Genomic DNA, 23,797 nt, shown 5'->3' with positions numbered 1-23,797 from the left:
ATCTTTGAATTTGATTGTCATATGCGTGCTCCATCACGCCTTCAAAATGAATTCAGAGTGAATCACCGTTGTTCCAAAAATGTTATCTTCAGAGATAATTTTTGCTTTGCCCACACGAGTTATCAGATGTGAGTCTTTCAGAGTAAATATTGTGGCAACGTGACAAGGTCCCTGCTTGGATGAGGGGCCTCTTCACTCATGTATATATGCACGTCATGGCTTAATGCCCTGGTACAATCCATCCAGATCCCTTCTCATTCTCTGCTCCTAGAAGTCACATGGGGTCACATGGGTGAAGGCGGTCATATGATTTCACTGGGAATACAGAGGTCACACGATCTGTCAGGGATGCATACAGTACATATGATCCTATTCATACATAGACTACTGTACATTACCTGTTGTTGGACTCCTCATTATCATCTTCACACTGATGGTAACTGAACTGATTTAGCATCCTGTACTCTTTAATTTCCCCTTTAAGTATCACATCATTCTTCATAATTCAAGCAGTTCATGTTGACTTTAATCTTCAGACCCTAGGTTTTATGGCCAGGCCATTTCATTGAGGGGAAATGTTCTGCATCACTCATCCTGACACATTCAGTATCTGTGGAAAGTTCTCATCTAGAATTTGAAATAGGGCAATGTTTGGATTTTATGGGTTTGAACAATGTTTGACTTGCCCAGCATGAGATTGTATGACTGTCTACAAGTGATTCCAGGATAATACAAGAGGAGTTGTGGGTGATTTAATGGGACTGAAAAAAGGCGGGAAAATATGTTTAACTTTAAATTTACTTACTTTTTACTTTTGCGGGCAAAATAATCTTAAAGTTGCTCTCATAACTCACATATGCAAACTGTGTCAAGGGGTCAAAAGATGACAACAAAAAAATAATAGATGGCCATTTTCCTCAGACGTCACAGTCAAGGTGAGCTTGAAAGGTAGGATAAGGTTACGATGCTGTGTCACCAGTTGCAAGTCATTTAGCCTTAAAGTAGGGAATCTGACAAAGTATCACTATTTCACTGCTGACTGATCAGTGAGCAACTACAAAGGTGATGGATAGTGAAAATTTGGAGGGACATTGAGCCGATTTCAGAATTAACGATATCTTAGCTAACATTAGCTTTTAACTACCTCCTAGATAACATTAGGGTTTGATTCCATCATTATAATTTTGAGGTTTCAGATAGAAATCGATAGATAATTCATTAAATCATCAATAGGTTGATGATGAGGACCATTTTTTTCATCATGTGGCCGAAGCCTATTGGTGTAATTGGATGTCAAATTGGAAGTTATAGATCATATCTGCTGTGAATTCAATTTGTTATGGATGCTATGAAGAAACAGAGTGCACATGGAGAAGCTTAAGGTGGAAATGGATGTGGCTTTGTTTACAAAGCCTGAGCAGCCATTATTACAGCCATTGGGCGCAAAAGCAGCAGTGACGAAAGCTTCTGCGTCTGCCTAAACCTGCTCACAGATTTCACTTTGCCTTTACGCCCTCCTCTAGCTGGCTCTGTTCGTCAGCTGACTCCTGTGACTCATCTTTTCCTCTGATTGCCCAGTTTTGATTGGTCCAGATGGCCCCGATACAGACACTGGGTGCATCCCAGTCCCGAAAACCGCAGCATTCCTTCAGCCAATCGAGCGATGCAACGCTCCATGACATCACTGCCTGAGGAATGAACTGGCATAACAGTGGTGTGTGTAAAGTGACCCGGCTAACAGGGAACGACTGGGTGGTTTAGACTATGAGGCTAACAACAGTCATGTAGGGGTCATGTAGACAGAATCAGGCATCTCATATATGTTGATGTGTGTGTCTGAATGTGTGTGTGTGTTTGTGTGTGTGTGTGTGTGTGTGTGTGTGTGTGTGTGTGTGTGTGTGTGTGTGTGTGTGTGTGTGTGTGCAAACGGCAGGGAACTTTCCGTCCTCTCCAGAGTGTTAAAGCGCTGTGGTTTTGATGAGCTCTGACACAATGGCAAGAGTTTCACTGAGGACTTGAAAACATACTTTAAGCCTGTGAGACATAAAACCACAAAGATTAATGAGTGAAGTTGTGTAATAAGTACATACTTGGTCACGCAGGATTGTTTTCACTCTATTTCTTTTATGGAGTAAAAGTAACAAAGAGTGTTTGCCCAGAAACTAGAGGCAAATTTTGCACTTACTGCGCTACATGTATCTAACAGCTGTCTTTACAAATTGATTTACAGATCAAGATTATGCTTAGACTAGAGGAATGCCTTAATTATGACAATGGTTCGGGAGGAACCAGACCTTGTGGAGGAATAAACAACTGGAGTCACATCACATTCTACTCTGATCCCAACCCGTTTAAGAAGGAGGAGTGCTCAGAGATTACATTTTAACTTTTAGAATCATTCCCATTCATCAATCTGACTGCAACAGCGATCAGTGGAGGTGACCTCCATTTATAGGTGTTTATGTACTGAGGGGGAAATGTTCTTTACTTCATGAACGTAACGTCACAGAGAGGAGAGGGGGAAAAGAAAAACGAGAACCTAGTGAGTCTCTAGTGAAGCTAGTGAACGTTGACCTGAGTTCGATGTACAGTAATCTGGCTGTGTGGGGAGAATGAACACTCCTGAGGTAATGGGAAGAGACAGAAATGCCGAATCCTGTCGTCAACTTCCTTTTAAACAACACACACCCTACCATTAAACCAATGCTGATGAAAACCCATCAGATGTGTTCATGACGAGGAATGTTTTGGGTTTTTTTACACACTTTTTATCATGTTTGCCGACTTCCTTCTCATGAAACGCACGGCTAACTTCCGTAAACTTGGATTTCTCTGGGTTTGAACAATGTTGGAAACACTTGTAAGTACACAACTCCACAACACAGGTCGAGGCGCTATCAGACACTGTCATGCAGAACTTACATATGGCATCTTTACCAGTCTTATATTAAAATATAATTTATACTGTTATTCAGAACAAATGCTCTTTATTGTTACTTGCTGTTACTTTTACTTGAGAACTTCCTCCCCTGCTGATGCAAACACACGCACACTTACCCACAGAGGTTATTGAGAACATTGGAGGAGGCCCAGTCCTCCGTCTGCTTGCTCAGCACAGTGTGTTTAAACTGGGAAGCACTTCAGACGAGCGCTTGCCAGCGCACAGTTTCAAGACCTGGAAAAACCATCAGGGCCTGTGAACCATAGCAGCACTCTCCTCAGGAAGTGCCAGAGAGACCCCGACGGTCCATTTTTCACAGCAAGGTGAAGTCCGCCTCAGACTGGACTGTGTAGCTGAGTAAAAGACATACTTCTCCCTGGTCCTCTCAAGCCTTCTTGTTTATTTTGTCCACATCGTTTGTGTTGAAAAATTGGGTTTTGAGAGGGGAACAGCTCTGGATCTGCCTGCACTGCCTGGTGGAAGCCAGGAAACACTTTGTACCTGGGTGCAAAGCCAGAGCAAATGGGTGGGGGAATTTTTATTGAGCTCATTCTGTAAGTAGCTACAGCTGGGAAAAAAGGGGTGGGGGGCATATGAAGTATAACCTCTCCTGATGCTATGAAATAATTTTCTCATGACCGCCACTCATTTTCCCTCTCCACTCCCTGTTTCCCCTCTCGGCTTTGTCAAAACGTCTCTCAAGGCTGATTTAATAAAGCATGAGCTGTCTTTGGGAGTTTTTTTTAACTAACTGACAGCACATTGTAGTGAGCTATGATGACACAGAGCACACGAAGGACAAGGTGCTGGAAAGATGGAGGTGGGAATGAGTGTGAAATAATCAGGAGAGTTCGAATAGTTGACCGTGATGTAAAGTGATATGCAGACAGGGGAATGGGAGGAGGCCACATAAAGAAACTCATATAAAACAGTTTATTAACATCTCGACAAAAAAAAAGGATTCAGATGTCGCGATACAGCTTTTTTTTTAAGGAATGTGTGACATTTCAACGTATATAATACATACAGAGTTAGTTTGCGCTTTGGCGTGATAAAAGCGTACATTCGTGTATACCAAAACCTTTTTTTTTCCTACACAGTGCACCGTTTGAGTACAATCTGACCAACATCTGACTGGCTGGGAGGAAGAGAACGAGGTGAGTTAAATGTAAACCATAAACGAGGCACAAAACAGGAGTATTGTGTGGCAAAAAAAAAAAAAGTCCTCATTCCCTCTCGTAAACTCTGGTGCAGACAACGTCCCCGGCAGTCATCGTCTGAAAGGAAAGAGCAACAATGTGAACTTTAGTGTTGTTTTACTATCTGGGAACTGAAACAACGCATGTGTCAATGTATGATTCATGTAACGCAGTAGTGAGTTGATACCCTAAAGATCAATCTGATACCTTCTCTATATAAGGTCGTGCATTGGTGCCTCACACAAAATAGTTACCAGTATCAGTTCTCCGTCGTTGGTCACCTCTCGTGTCCACGACGTCTTCGGCCCGTCGCCTTTCTGTAAGGTCTGCTCACAGCTGATCTTTGTGTCTGTCTCCCATTTCGGAAAACTCTGCAGGGAAGAGAAAAATATATTCATAACCCACACCGTCTTTTATCATAACTGGAACTCAGTATCGAACATTTTTCATTGCTTGTCAGAATCCATGTCCGTCACCACTCCCTCAGCATGAAGGGGTGAAGGACAGATCCAGTGTTTCATCACCAGCACCGACTCTGGAGGCTCCACTGAAATGATTTCCACATGTCTCTCTACCCTGCAGAGCTCTGGCAGCTTGTGCTGTCCTTGGCTAAATGCTGGTATGCGTGTATCGACATTATACAGGAATGTTTCATGGGAAGTTAGGAGATGTGTACCGTGCAGTGCCGTCCATCCACCGTGGCCTCGGTGAAGGACTGACCCACGGTGAAGGAGATGTGGGTCATACGGATGCTGGTGGACGTCTTGATGGACAGAGTCTCTCCCTGCTGGGTGATTTCCACGGCCGGGCTGGAAGCCGCCGTCACCGCAATCTTTCTCAGGAACACATTCACACCTGTTGACGGACAAACAGAGCTGGTATCATATGAAGTTTTAGTCTTTGGTTTGGGTTCATTCAGCACACAGATACTGTATTGTGATTTTACTTTAGATAATGCCTGCTATGTGGTAATTTAGCTGCGAGCGGGGGATTTTTTTTTTGAGTCTTTTTCCTCTGCTTGGAGCTCTGTGAAACTAGGACCATGTCATCCGATATCTGGGAGTCAAAAACGCCAAACAGCAGCTTTTTATGACACGAGCGACAACCAAACTCGTGTCCTTCTTTTCGCCATGTGTGCTTTTGTGCGCACTGTTTGTCTTTTGGGCCTGATGTCACTTTAACGACGCTGCTGATGCATTGCCGCACAATAACATGGCTTTGAATTACGGTACACGTTAAAAAATGGTTGCCTGTAATGAGACGCATACGTGATTTACATTTGATGGGTTTCAGCATGAGAAGCCACTTGTATGTTTTTTTAATTACTGTGACATCGTTAAAGATATAAGTCACCCTAGCAGCTGAAAGACTCCTCCCAAAAGAAACTGGACGAGCCAAAAAAGAACTTTACTACTCTCTCTGCCTAACATGGAGGTGAGGAGACGAATGGTGAGGAAGCATTAAGAGACAGCTGTTGCATATGTCTGTCTGTCTGTGTCTGTCTGTGTCTATGCCTCTGTCTGTCTCTTTGTAGTAGTTATCAATCTTTTGTGGTAATTGTGTGTGTTTCTTTGTGGTCGTTGTATGTTTGGGATTGGTTTACATCTATTTGTGGTAATTTTAAATCTCTTTGTGAACATTTTGAATCTCTTTGTGGCCATTTTGTGTCTCTCTGTGATTGTTTTACATGTCTTTGAGGTCATTTTGTGTCTCTTTGTGGTCATTCTGAAGCCATTTTACATTACTTTGTAGACATATTGCATCTCTTTCAGTTGCTTTGAGTCATTTTGTGGTCATTTGCTTGACTTTCCAAGAGGAAATGTTACCAGTCACTTCAAACAAGAGGCTCGGGCCCACGGGCCTCTGCCTGGTATAAGTCGATTCCGAAATTCATCGGCGGAGTTATGCGGCAAGAGAAATATAACAGGATTTTCCACAGAGAGGTCTAAACCTGCAGGACTGCAGAGCTGGACCAATGTGCCAAGTGGAGGTGAGATGAGAGAATGGATTCCTTATATCAACATTTAATGCGGCGGGGCGGTAAAGACGTGACGCCACGGCGAACTGATGGGAAACAAATGTAAACCGCCTCATGTGAGATGGACCAGCGTCAGAAAGCTCAAGGCTACAAATCTGATACAGTTCAGACCATATTTGCTCATGGAGTGGTACTAACACATACACACACACACACTGCACGAAAAGAGAGAGAGGCCCAGGGAAGTGAAGGAAAGTCAGTCTGAGAGCTGACCGGCTGCTGGGGCCCATGTCAAGGCTTAGTTCCGTTTACACTGACTCTAATTACAACCGCATGAGGAGGACCCTGCTTCAGATGAGTCTAATCTAGCATTCCTCCACAGGCTATTTGTCTTCAGATTTTCAATGGATGCCACAGGCTGGCCCGGGCCTGATCTCTCTCTGTCTCTCCTGCTTTCTCTTATACCTGGTCCAATTGAGTCCATATCACCTCGTATAGCTTAAAAAGCCCAGTATTCCCAGGAAACATGGCGTAACCTGGCGGGGGTAAACCAGAGAGAGCCACTTCAAACCACTTTGGTCCTCCAGCTGACCTCTAAGCTGAGTGGATTTCCACTTGATAATGCCACTGTCAATGTGATTGACAGGTCTTTGTGCAGGAGATGCTTCCCTTTCCCTTTCTTTCTCTCTCTCTCTTTTTTTTTTTTTGCATTTTAACAATAGAGGTGAGTGGTTGATGATAAACCAGATTAACAATAGAGCTCCATGATACTCGATTTCCAGGGGTCGATTCCAGCACCGACATCAGGAAGTGAAAAATTCAAGTATCGATTATATCCGCCGATACGTGGGGCTCCAGGCTGCAACTATTTTCAGCACCAACTCTGTGGTTCAAATTTTATTTTATAATATCTGGTTTAAGGAGCCCACAATCCCAGTGACTTTATCTTACAGCTTTACTTTACTCTGCGACATTTTCCTTTAAAATTAAAGAGAACATTTTTATTTCTTGTAAACTGTGAAGGATTTATTGGTAGACAGTATGAATCCTTTGCAGGGCACAACGATTGAAGTGATTCCTGAATTGCAGGCTTTTGCTCCTAAAAGTCTCACCAGGGAGCAACAGTGCTGCTAGTGGAAAAAAAGTTACTATTGAGCCCTGATAGACAGACTTGTAGGCAATGATTCCTTAAGTGTATTCAAGTGTATTGATCTGATGAAGATAGTTATGCAATGTAGGGAAGATATTTTACAGTTTAACAACAAGCTTTAACTCTAAAAGTGACATTAGTGCACTGAAACAACACATTTAATGAATTTAAATGCTCGGACACATCTTCTGAACTGGAATCTCTACAAAGTAAGAGTTCACACCGCTGCCAATAATATCCGCTCTAATTAACAATATCCTGCTTGACTCTAAACTGGCACTACAGTTTGAAAAGCTTTTGCAGGCAAAGTTTTTACTATTAAGAGTGAAAAAAACCCCCGCATTCAACCTTGTCTTCTGTGACTTTTCTTTTTCTTCCTTTTCTTAGCACGGATACACAGCTTTGTTGCACTTTTCTTATGTGGGCCAATTTAAAAAGTGAATGTGTGATGCGTGTCCCCAGAATGAATTCCCTCACTCACCCAGCGCTTTCAAAAGTTCCTCGAAGTTCTCCGACGACTTCATCTTCCATTTCCCTGAGAAATCTGCGACTTTCTTCTCCATGTCGGCGCAGGTCGCAGTCGCAGAGATGGTTTTGTGCAGATTGGAAGCCGACTGTGACTGCGGGCTCTCCGGGTCTGTCCCCCCCACCTCTGTTAACCCGGCTTGTGAAGCCCGTCTCTCCTCTCTGCCCGCATCAGCGCCCCCGCTCATTGGCTGACAGCTCGCCTGGATCTGATGCCGGTCCAGCCAATGCAGAGGCTGGTGGCGGGGAGGGACTTTCCCCCCCGATGATTTCTAACTAAATGTGGCCTCCACTTCTGTCGGCATGGTGAAAGATTTGGATACGAGCTGGAAAATGCACTTCCAGTAAGAGCTCTGATGTTGATGAGCAGTCCGCTCGGATATTGAAGGAAGGTGTTAATTGTTTTTTGTTTTTTCAAAGTTGGTCTCATGTTATTCCAAAGAAGAAGTCCAGATCATAATGGAGTAACCGATGAAACGAAGCTATGCCAGACATTTTGTCCCTATACTGGATCCAACGTTCAGCTGTGTGTTAAAGGGAAGGTTCGCCCAAAAATAAAAATAAATCCTATTATCTGCTTACTCTCCAGTTGAAAGTCAGGCGAGGCTTCATAGTTCACAAAACATTCCAGAAGCTTCACAGCAAAAGAGCGCTGCAGCATTCTCCTAAACAACTGAAGTAGATGGGGACTTGTTTCATATTTCCAAAAAAAAAAAAAAAAAAAGAACAACAACAACAACAACAACTTAAATTGGCTCTGGACAGACTGAGGTGAAATGCGAAGTGTTCGATTTACCAGTCTATCTACGTTCCACCCCTCACCTGTGGTCACAAGCTGTGCAACCGAAAGAATGAGATTGCGGATACAAGCGGCCTAAATGAGTTCCCTCCCAAGGCTGGCTTGACTCAACCTGAGGACCTTGGACATCCGGAGGGAGCTCGCAGTAGAGCTTCCTGTGTCGTAAGGAGCCAGTTCTGATCAGGATGCCTGCTGGGTGTCTTTTGAGGTTTTCTGGGCACATTCAACTCGGAGAAGAACTGGATGGGTAGACCCAGAACATATCTCATCTGGAGGAGCTGGAGAGGGACATCTGGAACACTCAACTGAGCCTGCTGCCACAGCGACCCAATCTCAGATGAGCGGGTGAAAATGGATAGATGGATGGATTTGGGGCTACAGTCCTAAGGATGGTTTTAGTTAACGTTAGTTTAGAAATGGAGTCCATGGACATAAACCAATAACTGACTTAAAGTACGACACTGAAGTTCTAATGAGCCCCTTAAAAGAGGTTGTAAGGACTTAGATTACACTGGACAAGTCGCATTGAGCCATTTTTAAAAAGTCCCCATCTACTCGAGAGTGTTGCAAGGCCATTTTGCTGTGAAGCTCCAGAAATGTTTCGTGAACCACAAACTTCCCATCAACATGAGGGCAAGTAGATAATCTACCAACTTCTCAATTTTGGGTGAACTTATCCTTTAAGTTCTTGAGCTCTGGAATGTGAAATCAGATACCAGGGTTAATGTTTTCGGCTCCAGAGGGGTTGGCATAGAGCTGGTAATGAAAGAGCAGAAGATAAGACATACAGCTGGAGGCAACCCATCCAGGAAGGTGCCATCACACTTCAGTTAGAATGTGAGACAAAGAGAGACGCCAGTCAGGTTTATTCATTCTGATCAAACAGCACACGTGTTGAGGATATCAGTTTCACTTCCTGACACCGTCTCATCCTGTCTGTCTGAACTGGACAGTGGTGGGTTACATGGCCTTAGGGCTGCATCTTATTTTGTAAACAAACAAACAAAGAAATGCTTCTCCGTGAGTTTAACGTCAGCTGCTAACGTTGAGAGCCTTCGATTCCAACACACCTCAATCATTTGTATAGGTTAATGTTTTTATTTATCACATAAATCAATCAATACTGTATATTGTGGATCCAATAACACAATTACAAATTCTTGTAAGATTGATGTGTGTAAGAAATGACTAATGTTCTGTATACAAATAGGATCAAAAGTTGGCCTAATCGGTATCTCCTGTTAGAGAATGATGGTGTTAAAACTGAAAAGATACCTAGCACATCTACTTTATGAGCAAAGAGTCGACCAAAAGTTGCAAACAAACTCATGCATATTGTCTAACTTGCATTATTATATGCATTTATTTGTGATGCTTTTAGTTCTAGATCTTCATTCGGTTTCAAGGCTAGCAGCTTGTTCTAAGTGAGATCTTAAATAGGGGTGAAATATGAAGACATAACTAACAATTTCCCGTATGAAAGTAAATATCCAATATCAAACACAGAGCTATAGAGAAGCAAAATACTAAAAGCAGCAACAAGCAAAAATGTACACCAACATCTTGTCATTAATCAGTAAATGCATGTAAAGTGGGTGCTTAAAGTCCCCAAGGTCAAACTGCAATTACAGACAAGAACAGTGAATAAATATGAAGCTTCATAACAAATATACCGTCTCACAAAATAGATAAACATCAGTGTACTGCATGCATATACCAAATAACAGCAATCTAATTTTCCTCCACTTTATTCAGCCTAAATCCATTTACAGGGACCAAAACAGAAGGTATTGATGCTGTTTTTCACCGTCCTCTTCTGTAATTGCAGTTTAGCCCTGGGGACTTTGGGCATCTACCTTATTTGAATTTACCAACAATGTGGGGAGCTTTTATGTTTGTTACTGTGTATAGCATGTTGCTCTGTGGCTCCATGTATGATTTGGGATAATTATTTTCCTATTTGAAATGGACATATGCTATTTATGTCTTTACATTTCATATAGGCAGAAATATATATTGAGATGGCTTCTCATTGTAAAAAAAACAAACAAACAAACAATTTGTCTGATGAAGGTTTCATACCAAGGCGTCAAAAATAAATGTATTTTTGCAAGTAAGAGTCTGCTTGCAGCACTTTTTGGGTACGTCGGCGTAAAAGCAGAGTGGATGTTCACAAAACAACGCTGCTGAAAGCAGAAGGAGCAAAGACAAAAATCATAATTATTACATCAACATCAAAGTTCAGACTTAATTTTCTTTACACTCTTTCTGTCCTTTCTCTCTCCCACTCTACCTGCACACTGCCAAGAATATTTAAGGGGTTGATCAGAAGGGATGCCTCTGGAAACATGATGCAGTGCATTCACCCAACAAAGTGAGTCCCGCTGTCATCTATGTGGGCTGTCTGAGCATTCCTCCTTGTGGCAACATGCAGCCGCTGTGTCCTATAGAGTTACAGCAGCGAGGGAATTAACCTCATCAGGTATTTTATTCAGAGAGAGGACATATAAAAGCACTTTTGGATGCAAATTAGGGTCACCTACCGGGACAGTATTCACCGCTGGCTGACCTCAGACTGAGACACGCAGAGGACAACAGCAGCTCAGGGATGAGAGGGAGAGGAGGAGAATGGCCTTGATGAAAGGATAACACTGGACACCGCTGTCACTGTTGCTATGACAACGCATGTAGTTTCATAAATCTGTGATTAGCCTGAGAGCTAGCACCCTTTATATGAACTATAATTGCTGTTTGGCTCCCTTTTCTCTAAGGACATGGATGTTTTCTCTCTGTGTATTCACTTATTCATATTCAATGTTTCATTTAATGCATTTCTATCATAAATCATCATGAAACATTTCTAAACACCAGATGTTTGAGTAGCTTCGAAGAAAAATCAATATACTTGTTAGGAAATCGTCCCCCTTACTAAAAAGTAACAATTTGAAGTTTACACCATTAAATAAGAGAAAGTCATTCAAATCGAAAGGTTGAGTAAAGCGTCCCCTAGCGTTCATTTACGGGTTCTGTTGTACCCGGAACGCTGTATCGTTACGTGTTTCCAGCCGGTGAGAGTTACAGCGAGCACTGGTCTCATCATGTCGAGGCACCTTCGCTTCATCGCGCGGACCGTGATGGTCGAAGGCGGCAACATTGATGCGGCGTACAATAATTTAAACAGGTAAAACTCCTGATTTAAGAGACAATATCAGGTCACATGTGTTGTTTCCCCAGGCAACGATAAGCTAACGTTAGCTTAGAGACGTTAGCTTAGTTACGCTAGCCTTCCGCTCAATGTCACAGAGCTGCGGCTGCGCAGTAGCGTCACCGCTTACATATCTAACCAAAATGTCGATGTTTTGATGGTTTTAGGGCTTTTTTAAGATACATATAGAGTTATACATGATAAGGTAAACATTCAATTAAAATGGTTTCAAGTCTGCCTGGATCGAATCAGAGTTTATAAGCGTGTTACTACTTTTGTTTGCATTACTACTGACAGCATTTGTCAGTCATAAAATAAATATGGAAATCAGCAGATTGAGTAGTTTCTAAACAAACAGAGCCATATGAAGCCAGATAATATGTGTATTGGTTCAATATTCAGAAAAATGATTGATAGTCTTAATAATATATCATGGCGAACATTTATCTCGACTTTAGTCAAACACAGAGAAACTCCACAGACAGGGTATGACAACAATCTGAACATGAAGGGGCATTATGTAGTTTGGGAAAATAAATTCAAACTCAGATTTTCTTTATTTACAATATTGACACAAACTTGAACATATTAAAACAAAACAAAACAACTGCCACTAGAATTAACCAGTTACCACCTTTTAGCCATACATATCAACAATGGCAAAGTAATTCTGAACGATTTAGCTGCTGCAGTGAGTAAACACACAGACAAACTTTTAAAGACAGCATGCCTGCAGTCAACTAGCAGAGCAGCCACTGTTTGGTTTCTTAATCAGCATCAAAGTGAAGACATGGTGTTAAACCTATCCTAAACCTAAACTTTAATCCTTAGTTTTGATTAGAACTTCTTATAAAGAAAATCTGTAAACCTTGGGGTGGGGGGGGGGGGTTAATCTTTTGATGTGTGCAAAAAACAAAATTGCCTCTTTAATTGTTAATAGATGTAACAAAAAACAAGTGTTTATCCTATCAAAATCCAGCCATTGAAAAGGGCCGCCCCTGTTGGACAAAGTCCCAGTTACTCACACTTTTTCTCTATATTCCCCAGGGTCTTGACCCAGGAAGGGATTATTGATACAGTGAAGCGCAAGCGCTACTACGAGAAGCCCTGCCGAGAGCGCCAGAGGAAGAACTTTGAGAGCTGCAGGCGGATCTACCACATGGAAATGGCTAGAAAACTCGCCTTCATCTCCAGGACGGATAGAAATGATCCCTGGGTGGGCTGCTAGTGAAAGGGATTGTGATGAAAAGGAACGTGAACAATGGACTGGTTGAGTCAGGGCCAGCAAAATGGAAGAAGCTGAGAGCAACACTGTGTCACTGTCGCATCTATACAGTAAAAGGAAGAAAACAGATTTAGACACACTTATATTGTCATGCCAACTATGGACAGTTTTCTTTTTGCTTGTACTTGGATGAAAAGTCGTGGTTGTATCTAACAGGTTCATGGATTTTGGCTGATGACATTTTGTGTTTTGAATTTTCCCACCAAATCTTACTAATGAAGAAGCTAATAAATTGTGACATTTTCTGAAAAAACTTAAGCTGGTGACACAAACTTCTTTTCAAACAACAAAGGCAAACTGGCATCGTCCGTCCTCAGCTCAGCAGCATCTCTCTGTTAATTAAAGGTCACCGCTGCACAGTGTGGTCTTAATGTCCACTTGGCCACCTCCGTAAACTCTCGTTAGTGAGACATGTCAGTCTCAAACATCTGTCCAGACATTTGCGCTTTCACCACAGGCGGCTTCCCTCTGGACAGGGAAAGTTAAACAGTCGCACCAGGCCCCCTTGTCAGAGAGGTGACCCGGTCATGTTGATGCTCTCTCCTGTGGATTCAGTCAACGGGTGGGTGACACTGTAAAGACTGAGGGCAGCAATATGATAGAAAGATAATATTTTATACTGACAGAGATTGACTGTTGTCTTTGTCTTTAAAAGATTAACTCATTTACTTAAAAATAACTTTCCAGCCGTTTACATTGAAGCTACGCTCCAACAAAGACATAGACACCACAACGACTGTTGACTGTGTTCTGTCAGTCATTCAGAATTAAAGAGCCGTTGTTGTTGGTTTTTTTAAAATTGATTTTTTTTTTTTTCCATGCATGAATGTCACAGCAAATTTCCCTTCAGTATTGTGGTGGCAAAGGCATTTATTTGAAGTCACAGGAACATTAAACAATAAAAAAAACCAACTGAATGGCTCAGAACCGAACAGCTTGTTATCGGACAAGTTCACCCAAAAGTGAAAATTCACTCATTATCTTTTCACCCTCATGCCCATGGGAAGTCAGGTAAAGTTTCGTAGTCCACAAAACATTTCTGTCCACCTCATCTGAAGTGGATCTACTGTATGTGCTTGACCCACGTCACGTCATAGTGTGCTCTTGGCAAAAGGGGGGCAAGTCTCTGGAGGAAATTAAACGTCCAAATAGAAAAATGAAAGGGGTGAAATTAGAAAGATTATTGTTATAGTACAGCATAAGGAATAATCAGTAAAAAGCACATTTAAAATGTAAAAAATATGCAATCGCCTAACAAGTTTAATTTCCGTGAGATATAGGGACTTGTTTTTAGACATCACATCTTACTTCGACAAATCTAATCAATCTTATTTTCATGTGTTCCATTGGCAGATTTGCTTTTCAAAAGCAAAAAAAAACAAAACAAAAACAAAACACCTGGTCTGGTTCACTTGCACTGTCTGTTACTTACAGTATGTAGGTTCTGAAGTCATTGCTGATGTGCAGTAATATGAATATGAAATAGTCAATGTGTTTGTTGGCCCCTTTCCAACATGCACACTCAAACACACACACAAACACACTGCCTTCTTTACCTCTGACAAACAGATCTGACGCAGGGTGGGCCAAGTTCCAACACGTCACCGCTCAGATAGCAAAAACGCGGTCACATGAGGTGACAGCAGGGTGGCAGCTCTCTGTCCTCAAACAAATTCTCTGCACATATCAAACAGCTGTTTGGTTCTCTTTCCAACTTCTTTACTCACCGCTGCAAAAGGTGAAGGGATTTATGTGCCAAGCACTCCACGGCTCAATTCTTATCTTAGAAACATGTTTATTTCATTTTAGATATTATCTGCAACAATGTCATCATGCAAACTTGCCAAGCCACCATTGCTACCTTCAAAATGTGACAGTGAAACCAGCCTTCTGGTGTTTGGTGTTCACAGTTCTGTGTGTAGGGTTATTGATTTTATCCACTGCTATTAGCACAATGTGTATCAACTGATAGTACTGACCGATGCTGTTTGCCTTGTGACATTATGTCTGTCACCAAGCCTGCCACCAAGATACCAAGATGTTCTGGACAAGAATTACACAAACACTCTTCCGTAAACAAAACATTAATGACCTTCTGATTTGCACGCAGGCTGGAAATTCAAGGTCTGTGGAGTACTTTCCAACTTTAATTAATTACTTTTGTGACGGTGGCAACTCATCACTATTGTTTGAACTATAATTAAGCTTCATACCAGTCTAAAAAGATGTCTGGCTGCCTGGCTGAGATCCAGAGTGAAAGTGACTCCCTCCTCCACACCCAGAACTGTGGCAGCATCTAGATTGTTTCACGTCATTGGCAGACTACTCATTGTTCATTCAGCCATACCTCCAATGCCTGTCAATGGTTCACCAGTCTAATAAATATTCTCGTCATGTCAGGCTAATCAGCTAGTTTCCTCCGCATCCTCCTGCAGGTAACGCCATCCCATCCCCTCATGCGACAAAAGATTCACTGCTCAGCATACAGCAATCTCATTATGTAACCATGTAAGACTGTATCCCAAGCTTTCTGTCACAGGCTGTAATAGGACTATGATGTCATATCTCATAATCTTGTCTCTGGCTTATCGGCATTCACTTCATCAACAATAAGAAGGTAGAGCTGCTAGCGCACGAACAAAAACACCAAAACCAACACAAAGTCCAATTTGGATCAGTTTGGATCAAGGTGCCAGTCCATTCCTTGTCAGAAAGTTACTTTTATGCTTAAGTACATTTAATATCTGATACTTTAAGATTTTTTCTCAAGTTACATTCATTTTGGTGAATTTATTTGTAGCCTGTCTGTGTGTGGTCATCATTATTGCACCCAATAATTATAAGTACCCAAAAGTCATACTTGAGTAAAAGTAAAGATATTGTGTTAAAATAATACTGAGGGAAAACTGATAGTTTCCATTACCAATATAACTTAAAGGTGCATTATGTTAGATTCTGCCAGCTGTCCTCAAAACCAGAGTAACCACTAACTGCTGCTAACGGTTGCTGCTGTTAGCTGGTTAGTTCAGTTAGCTGTGCAGTTAGTGGTACCGACTGTAATCTTGGATCACTGTGGGAGTGTTAAATCACTAGCAGGACCAGTTTGAACAAGGACGGATGCGGTTGGCTGGTTGGCATGTTACCTAACATCATAGCTCTTATTTTTTTACATCCTGGCTTGGCTGATGATTGGTAATCTTAATAAGTTTTTTTTTAATTGAATTGTTGATATGATTAAATAATTATATACATACTAACGCCGTTACTTTTTAGATAAGTGCATATTCAGTTGAACCAGATCATATATTCTGCATACATGTAAATACATGTATGTAGAACATACTGTATGATACAGGTTGGCTGCTTACCAGCCTGGTTGATAATCAGGTTAGATATTCAACATTTATGGATTCTATGGTGTTTTTTTTTTTTCATGGATTGTTGGTAAAATCAATTGCAGATTGTGCTACACAGGCTCTGATACTGCATGTAAACGGCAAAGTAACTTGTAAAATAGTAGGCGACTAAAAGAGCACATTTTGGGGTGGAATTATACATGAGCAGAAAATGTAAATGTACATTTACTCGAGTACAGTCAGTACTCGAGTAAATGTACTTAGTGACGCTCCATCCCTGGTGGCAGCCAACTTTATATAAACACAAACAGGCAGAACAACAGACAAAAGACAAACCCATGCTGAACAAATAGGGGGCCTGAGTAAAGAGATCTCAGCGTTGTGTTCTGTTCTAACAACGTTATTTTGTGTGTGTATTAATTTGAACCAGATCAGATGTAGCCTCATGTCAGCTGCCGCGTGTGGTTCATCTCGTTCCCAAGTCCTCCAGCCACACCACCCGCACGTGCTCCCGCTGCAGGTGAGGAGGGATCTACGCATATACCAGCCAACCAGCGCCGCGGATGGTCCCCATTGGCCCTGCCCCTGAGCGAATGAGAGACGTTCCAACATTCCCTCGCCAATCGCGGCGCTGTACATACCCCGCACGTGTAGCGCCCGCTGCGCTCTGTGGGCACATTTCAAACAGGTTGGACGGTAAACGGAACACGAGCAGGGACAGAGGAGGGAGGGAGGGACTGAGCAAGAAGTAAGAGGCGGTGCCGGTGTATGTACACATCCATAGTCTCCGAGATAGACGTTAGGTCGGTCGCTTCTACAAGTCTTCATATTATTCAGCGTGTTTGAGAAGCCCGACGTGTTATCAAGCGTTGCTGTTTTTGGTTTTACCCTCGTTGAGCATCCACATCTGCTTCGTCTTGACGGTAAGAGTTCGCGAACTGCTTTTTCTTTTTTCTTTCTTTTTTTTGAAAGTTGGTTGTTTCTCAGGCTCTACTGATAAAATGGTTGTTTTGTTGTTGTTTTTGTTTTTTAATTGTACACAGATTAAGTAATCAATTTTGTTCGTAACTTTGAACGTACATTTCCTCCGTAGTTGACTTCAAGCATCTCTGCGGGAGTTACGTTAAACGCAGTTTATATGCGTGGTCACTGTTTTTCACAACTAAGCTAGCCAACAATTCTACAATATCTCCCCGTAATGCGTGTGTAACATGTGGCCGTGGCCGTGGGAATCGTACCAGTCGTAACGATCGTGGTCAAATCGCAAAGCAGGTGAAAGGTCTGCTGCTGATGTTGGTGGTTACGCGCGGTAAGATAATGTAACGTTACACACATCTGTCCTCAGATGACTTTGCACTGCAGCACAGAGCGCCAGAACACAACACGTACCCTACGAGTCATACGGGGGGTGGTAACGTTAGGTCCTTTTGTTTGCTTTCTTCTTATCAAATAGCTTTTAATGCTGAACGCCTTCCATGTCCGACCCCGTATCGCACACACGAGGAAGACCTCACATAGCCTGGCAACAAGCTCACGCCTCATTTGTGTTGCGTGAGACTGGCTGGAATGTGTTTGGGTTCCCTCGCTCATCATCGACGAGATTTCTGTGCAACCTTTTACTTTGTTGTGTTGAGGCAAAGTCACGAATGTGATACTGTGTGAGAATTTTAATGAATGGTATTTTTGTAGTGACACAGCTTGTATTTCACTTATGTTGAAAGCCTAATGATTAGACAGTTTATATAATATAATTACTACTACTCATCTATGGATCAATAACATCTAAAAAGCTGAAACACTGAGATCTTTCCTCTAGGGGTCGATGATTTGTTTTTATCAGGGCCAGTACCGATTATTAGTAATCATGGAGACTGATAACCAATAATTGGAACTGATATACATTTAGATAAAAAATTGAATTCTTAGTCTTAAATTTCAGAATAACCAGTGATGATATGTCACCAACATGGGGTGGGGACATGGGGTGCGTACTCAAGCACTTCACTTTGCTTCAGTATTTCCATTTTTTGCTACTTAATAGTTTCAATGCAATTCTTCTTTTTTTCTTTTATAATTGTAGCTACTAGTTACTTTGATATTTCAGATTATTCAGGGACACACTTTGAAACGTGCAACTGCTGTAGTATGCCATGTGATTTACAACAGCTTCAAGGTGCTAGAAAGCTTTAAAATGCCACTTGAAAAAACATGAAAAGTGCTTGAATTTGACTACGGAAAAGGTGTAGAAATATGTATGTAGTATATTGATACTGTACTGTAAGTGCAACTTTCTGTTGTGATGCAGTAATCTTACATGTACAGGGCTCCAGATCAACGTTCGACACCAAACTTTTGTTGATTCAGGTGAACCCAATTAAACATTTTACTTTCTTAACACATTATATACATGATTGTGAGCAAGAATAAAGGTGTAGATACAGTCGCACACTGGAGCCCTGCTAGACCGCCTTTGTTTAAAGCCAGTGCTGGTGCTTGAAGTCCTGTTGGGACATGATTATCTCCCTGTCTCCACAGATGAATACATTGGGCAGTTCTTCCAAATGGTCATCTTACGACTCACTACCGTCCACCTCAAGCTTTCTCCTCAGTGAGAGCGAGCAGACTGAGGATGAAGCAGATGTCTTCTCAGAGGGAGAAGGGGACAGTGGAATATCTAAGCCCATCTCATCCGGAAATTACCTCAAATTTCTGAGTCATTCAGATCCGTCACACACGAGGTGTAGGAGCAAGCAGGCTGAAGACTGCCAGGAGGAAGCCAAACATTCCCACTCAGCCACCCCCCTTAGAGCTGTCGCGATAGGCTCATCTTCAGCAACACCAGGGGACTTGGTCTTTGCTCAGAAAGTGAGCACCCTTAAATTGATGCCCAAGTCTTTGATTCAGTATTTTTGTATCTGTTGTTGTGGCTGATAAACTAATCTTTATTGTTTTCCATAGTGTGCAGATTTGCGCAGATTTATCCATCCTTTACTTGGGCTTGTACATGGACTGAAGACTGGGAGATTTGAGAAAGGTGTGTGTGGTGGAGCAATATCAAACATGATTGTGATCTCTCTTAAGTTATAGTGTATCCATCTCATCCTGTAGTGAAACCTGTAGAGTGCCTTTTTTCCTTGACATGTGTTTGTCATATTTTGAACATGGCAGGTTTATCCAGTTTCCAGCAAAGCGTTGCCATCGACAGATTGCAGAGGATCCTTGGAATAATTCAGAGGCCTGACATGGGGTGAGTAATATTATAAATATTATGACAGTAGTGAAGATATATTGTTATCCACACCAAACATTGTCACTAATTCTGGTTCCTTTTTTCTGCAGTGAGAAATACCTTCAGAACCTGCTGCAGATAGAGGTGATGCTCAAAACGTGGTTCCCTCAGCAGGCATTTCAATCTGCAGATACACCAAGACAGACCATCACTCCCAGACAACTACCACCACACTGGCACCAAAATCAGCTCCACATGCCAGTTAAGGTGAGAATCATACTTGATTTAGCCTTTGTTACATTATAACAGTGTTTTTTTTACAACTATTTATTAAGCAAACTTGAGGCCTGGTGACCCAGAGATGTTAAAATAGTTAGATTTTATTCCTCAGTCACCATGTTTTTTCTAACAGCTGAGCATCCATGTGAAATCTATAAACACACTGAGACAAAATAATGTACAACAGGGAAAAAAAACATGAAATGAGATGGGACATTTAATAAGCAACTGTAAAGGTTTACAAACAACAGGTTTAACTGAACAATTGTGTAATAAATGGTTTATTAAGCATATCATTCATTGTTAACAGTAAAATAATTATAAACTTATAAATTAAAATGTGCTGTTTTGGTTATTATAAAGAGTAACCCAAGAGGGTTAAAGATATTAACTGTAGTTCTCCTTTAAGACCTTGGTTTGTCATGGTTGTTATTTTTGGTTTTATTTTCCCATTCCAGAAGAGAAAACTGAGCTGGTCTGACCCTGAGGACTCTGGCAAAGTCCCAAACAAGCATGAGGAAGATCAGCATGGAGAAGGTGGGAAATGCCAGGCTGCAACCTCACTTGACAGCCTTTCCACATGTCTGCCTGGATTGCCTAAAAAACTCAGAGCTCAAGCTGAAGACACAGTTGAACCAGCTCGGGGCAGCTGCATAGTCGGTGTTAAGATTACAGACAGCGCTGGCTCTTTAAGCAGGCCGTCATATTTGTGTTACAAGAGAAAAAGTGAGAACCGGAAGCAACCTGAGAATTCTCCATCCTCCCCTGCACAAGACTGCTCAGTGTCCTCAACTGACACTGTTACTACAACTGACTCACCTTAGCCGGCCTTGCTACCACACAGAGGTGCAACAGCATGCCAGCCAGAGTGAAGACAGAGGGCGGACCTGATTATATAAGCGTAAAGCTGGGCACGAAGCCCTTCTGTGATGTCTGCAAGGCATGTAAAATCCAGAAGAGGAGGAGGAGGAGAATGCAGAGACACTTGTTTAACTCCTAACTGTCCGGTGTGGTTTTGAATTACACCAGGTTTATTGCACTATAATACCACAAATTGTACATTGTGGGAGTGTCCTTGACGTTTTCTAAGTTAAAAGACATACTTCATATGTGAGGTGTTAAATCTATCTGTGCTCCTGTTTTGTATTTTTTCATATCATACCGTTGAATGCAGTCCTAACAGCACCAGTGTAGGATGTCATGCTTTTGACCAGACATCACTTTGCTGAAAGTTATGAAACGAAGAGGGAAGTTGCTGTTATAGCTGAAAGCTGAAACAATTCATCAGCTGTCCATTAAGTATCTTTTGATGCATAAATGCTCAAAACTTGCTGGTCCAGCATTGTGAAGTGTGATGACTTTTTAGCTTTCTTTTCCCACATGTGATCGTAAACTAATCTTTAGGTTTTGCCTTGTGCTGCAGCAACTTTGCGAAGACATTTTTCACTGTTTTCTTACATTTTGTAGACCAAAAATGCAACAAATCAAATCAAATTTCTAGTGACCATATTTGTTGATTTGCAGCCCTTGCACAGTAACAAAGGATATTTTAGTAATTAACCCACATATTATTAAAAATGGCATTCAGGAAGCCTAAAAGATAAGTTAAGCCAAAATTATCTACTCAACTCCTAATTAGATGGAAAGTCAGTTGAAGTTTTGCAGTCCACAAAACTGGCATTGAAGTGTAAAAAAAAAAACTTATTTTCAAATCAGTTCATCATCTCAGGGCTTTGGGAGATGAGCTGTATGGAGCCATTTAATATGTTCTTTTCTCTATCTACTCCAGTTACTGAAAATGGCGCAATGCTGTTTAATTGCAAAATGCCAGAAATGTTATGTGGTCTATAAAAAAATTTCATCTGACTTTATATCTGCATTAGGGTGAGTAGATCATGACAAAATGTTCATTTGTGGCTGAACTGTTCCTTTAAAATTGTACAGCTGATGGTAGAGCAGTAGCCGCTGCCAGAATGTGCCAATCGAAACCATTTTCGCATTATTATCATATCATGCACACATTATTTCACTGTCACTTATTTGTTTTACACTTACAACACATGAAACTATTTTTTTCTATGTAGATAAAAATAGAAGCAGATGCACTTATGGTCAAACAGCAAAAAATACTTCACAGGAAGTCCATGAACCTGACTGATCAATAATCATTGGGATAGTTGAGGGACTATTAGACATTTGGCTCAGTTACTCCTTTAACTAACCAGTGAGTGAACTTGATTTGAAGGGTTATCTTCCTTAATTTTAAATGATTGCTTTGTTGTTGTTTTTTTTTTACATTTTGGAACAGAAATAATATATTTGATTGGAGTAAATTGAAATAGATGTAACCGTACCATGGATAACAATGAGGAAATGTTATGAAATGGAAACATGAAAAAGTTGTGATACTATTTATTAAAGATCTGTTTAATATACTATATGTTTATTATATATAATATAATAAACACCTTGGCAGACTTGTGGAGCCAACATTGTAAAGCCTGTAAAATCAGACTTTGCAGGATATTTACAGTGTTATTTGAAACCTTGTCATCTTGGTAGTGTGGATGGAAGTAGTTGTAAGGGATAAAGATTAAATTTAGTGAACTGCAAGGTTTGCTTTTCCAAAGGCAATGTGTCATCATGATGGTAAAGAGCAACTTCTTTGTCCCTGTTAAAATGGATTAGTGTCACTCAAAGTGCTTTAATCTTAATTATGTAATAAGGATCACGGGGATATGACAGACAAAACTATGTCCATTCTCGAACACATAATTTTTTATGGCATTTGTACCAATTTTTTATTTAAAAATCAGACGTCATTCATGTTGAATGGTGTTTCATCTCTGGTGGTTTGTCACCAGTCAGCCTTACTTATTTGACAAAAAGATAACCGTAAACTTGCCGAAAATTTAAATAATCAGTCACATCATAGTGTATTATTTGACTAACATTGATGAAATCATCATCTCATCACATATGTCATTGCAAACCAAATGTGCTGCTTCGTAGATTTTTCTTCAGCTTCAGCATTAGTCATTTTCATTGTTATGTAAAAAAACAAACTGTAAGCACATGGTGGAGAACAATAGTGTAGCAGTATGTTTCTTGGTTTCTTAGAATGAAATTGTCATTATTTGTGGTTGATTGATAAATGCACATATTTTTATACATTAAATTAATGTTGTGGTTCATCCGAATACAGAATGTGTTCATTGATTTCTGGAATGAAATACACTGACGGTCCAGGCCTCTCCCTTTATAATAATTATCCTGCATTTAATTGATAACTTTAGTTAATTGTCATTTTAAAGATAAAACACTGCATCAGAGCCAGTGCAGTCTTAAATGATTTTGTTTAATCGGCACTAGAATTAAAAAAAAACACTGATTCTGAAAAATCTGGAAAATGCACAATATCAGATTTGATAATGGGTTGGCTCAGTTTACAGCATATGCACATGTTAATATATGTATTATTTACTTGTATCTCTGATAGTCAAGTGTATTTTAATCAAATACTTTCACTTTTACTCAAGTATTACTTGTATTGAGTGACCTTCACTTTTGACTTTTGGTTACTTTCAGCAACATTTTGTATTGCTGCTTTTAAGGTTAAAGGGGCACTAGGTAGTTTTGGAGAAGAAATTCAAAGTCAGAATTTTAGTAGGTACAATATTAACTCAGATATATTTATTATTACCATAACTGAACAAACAAGCTGTTCTCACAGGGAACACAGAACGCTGCTTGAAGCTAGAAAGGCGGCGGGGTCTGCCTAATATAAACAAAGCAAAACAGTATGAAGTTTTGTTGTCCAGTTTGTTTATTTGCTTTATTCAGCCATGAAA

At 40.9% G+C, this 23,797-nt stretch overlaps 3 protein-coding genes and 1 long non-coding RNA gene across 6 annotated transcripts; 2 read left to right on the top strand and 2 right to left on the bottom strand.

Moving 5' to 3' along the window:
• Positions 1-3,851: 3,851 nt before the first annotated feature.
• crabp2b (cellular retinoic acid binding protein 2, b) lies at positions 3,852-8,400 on the bottom strand. The gene is made up of 4 exons (XM_037090683.1): positions 7,750-8,400; positions 4,817-4,995; positions 4,395-4,511; positions 3,852-4,218 (listed from the first exon to the last, which is right to left on the bottom strand). Exons 1-4 carry the CDS (start codon positions 7,979-7,981, stop codon positions 4,168-4,170), a joined length of 579 nt encoding a protein of 192 aa, XP_036946578.1. The 5' UTR covers positions 7,982-8,400; the 3' UTR covers positions 3,852-4,167.
• A 118-nt stretch (positions 8,401-8,518) lies between these two features.
• Positions 8,519-11,606, bottom strand: LOC119017453. Of its 2 annotated transcripts, none has more exons than XR_005074427.1 (3): positions 11,136-11,606; positions 10,886-11,036; positions 8,519-10,778 (listed from the first exon to the last, which is right to left on the bottom strand). It is a non-coding gene; the product is annotated as an uncharacterized LOC119017453 (long non-coding RNA). The 2 variants fall into 2 exon arrangements; XR_005074428.1 differs by having other exon boundaries at positions 10,663-10,775; positions 11,136-11,605.
• Positions 11,607-11,630: 24 nt separating this feature from the next.
• On the top strand, positions 11,631-13,340 carry mrps21 (mitochondrial ribosomal protein S21). The gene is made up of 2 exons (XM_037094185.1): positions 11,631-11,773; positions 12,845-13,340. The coding sequence occupies exons 1-2, from the start codon at positions 11,691-11,693 to the stop codon at positions 13,023-13,025; spliced, it is 264 nt and encodes an 87-aa protein (XP_036950080.1). The 5' UTR covers positions 11,631-11,690; the 3' UTR covers positions 13,026-13,340.
• Positions 13,341-17,133: 3,793 nt separating this feature from the next.
• On the top strand, positions 17,134-23,146 carry ciarta (circadian associated repressor of transcription a). Of its 2 annotated transcripts, none has more exons than XM_037093791.1 (6): positions 17,134-17,361; positions 18,974-19,303; positions 19,397-19,472; positions 19,607-19,685; positions 19,778-19,934; positions 20,405-23,146. In XM_037093791.1, exons 2-6 carry the CDS (start codon positions 18,974-18,976, stop codon positions 20,768-20,770), a joined length of 1,008 nt encoding a protein of 335 aa, XP_036949686.1. In that variant the 5' UTR covers positions 17,134-17,361; the 3' UTR covers positions 20,771-23,146. The 2 variants fall into 2 exon arrangements, with proteins under 2 accessions (XP_036949686.1, XP_036949687.1); XM_037093792.1 differs by lacking the exon at positions 17,134-17,361 and adding an exon at positions 17,540-17,747.
• Positions 23,147-23,797: the final 651 nt, after the last annotated feature.

The sequence above is a fragment of the Acanthopagrus latus genome, chromosome 3 (genome assembly GCF_904848185.1).
Source record: "Acanthopagrus latus isolate v.2019 chromosome 3, fAcaLat1.1, whole genome shotgun sequence".
NCBI classification, from domain to species: Eukaryota; Metazoa; Chordata; class Actinopteri; order Spariformes; family Sparidae; genus Acanthopagrus; species Acanthopagrus latus.
The sequence above is the reverse complement of the archived record's forward strand: the minus strand, read 5'-3'. Positions and strand labels throughout refer to the sequence as shown.

Bases quoted from the DNA above. Each gene is read 5' to 3' on its own strand.
- ciarta (XM_037093791.1), top strand. From the start codon at position 18,974: ATGAATACATTGGGCAGTTCTTCCAAATGGTCATCTTACGACTCACTA. The intron at 19,304-19,396 runs GTGAGCACCCTT...TGTTTTCCATAG, and splicing joins ACTTGGTCTTTGCTCAGAAA to TGTGCAGATTTGCGCAGATT. The intron at 19,935-20,404 runs GTGAGAATCATA...TTCCCATTCCAG, and splicing joins AGCTCCACATGCCAGTTAAG to AAGAGAAAACTGAGCTGGTC.
- crabp2b (XM_037090683.1), bottom strand. From the start codon at position 7,981: ATGAGCGGGGGCGCTGATGCGGGCAGAGAGGAGAGACGGGCTTCACAA. The intron at 4,996-7,749 runs GTGAGTGAGGGA...GTCCGTCAACAG, and splicing joins GGAACTTTTGAAAGCGCTGG to GTGTGAATGTGTTCCTGAGA. The intron at 4,219-4,394 runs GTAACTATTTTG...CTTTCCTTTCAG, and splicing joins ACGACGGAGAACTGATACTG to ACGATGACTGCCGGGGACGT.
- mrps21 (XM_037094185.1), top strand. From the start codon at position 11,691: ATGTCGAGGCACCTTCGCTTCATCGCGCGGACCGTGATGGTCGAAGGC. The intron at 11,774-12,844 runs GTAAAACTCCTG...TATATTCCCCAG, and splicing joins GCGTACAATAATTTAAACAG to GGTCTTGACCCAGGAAGGGA.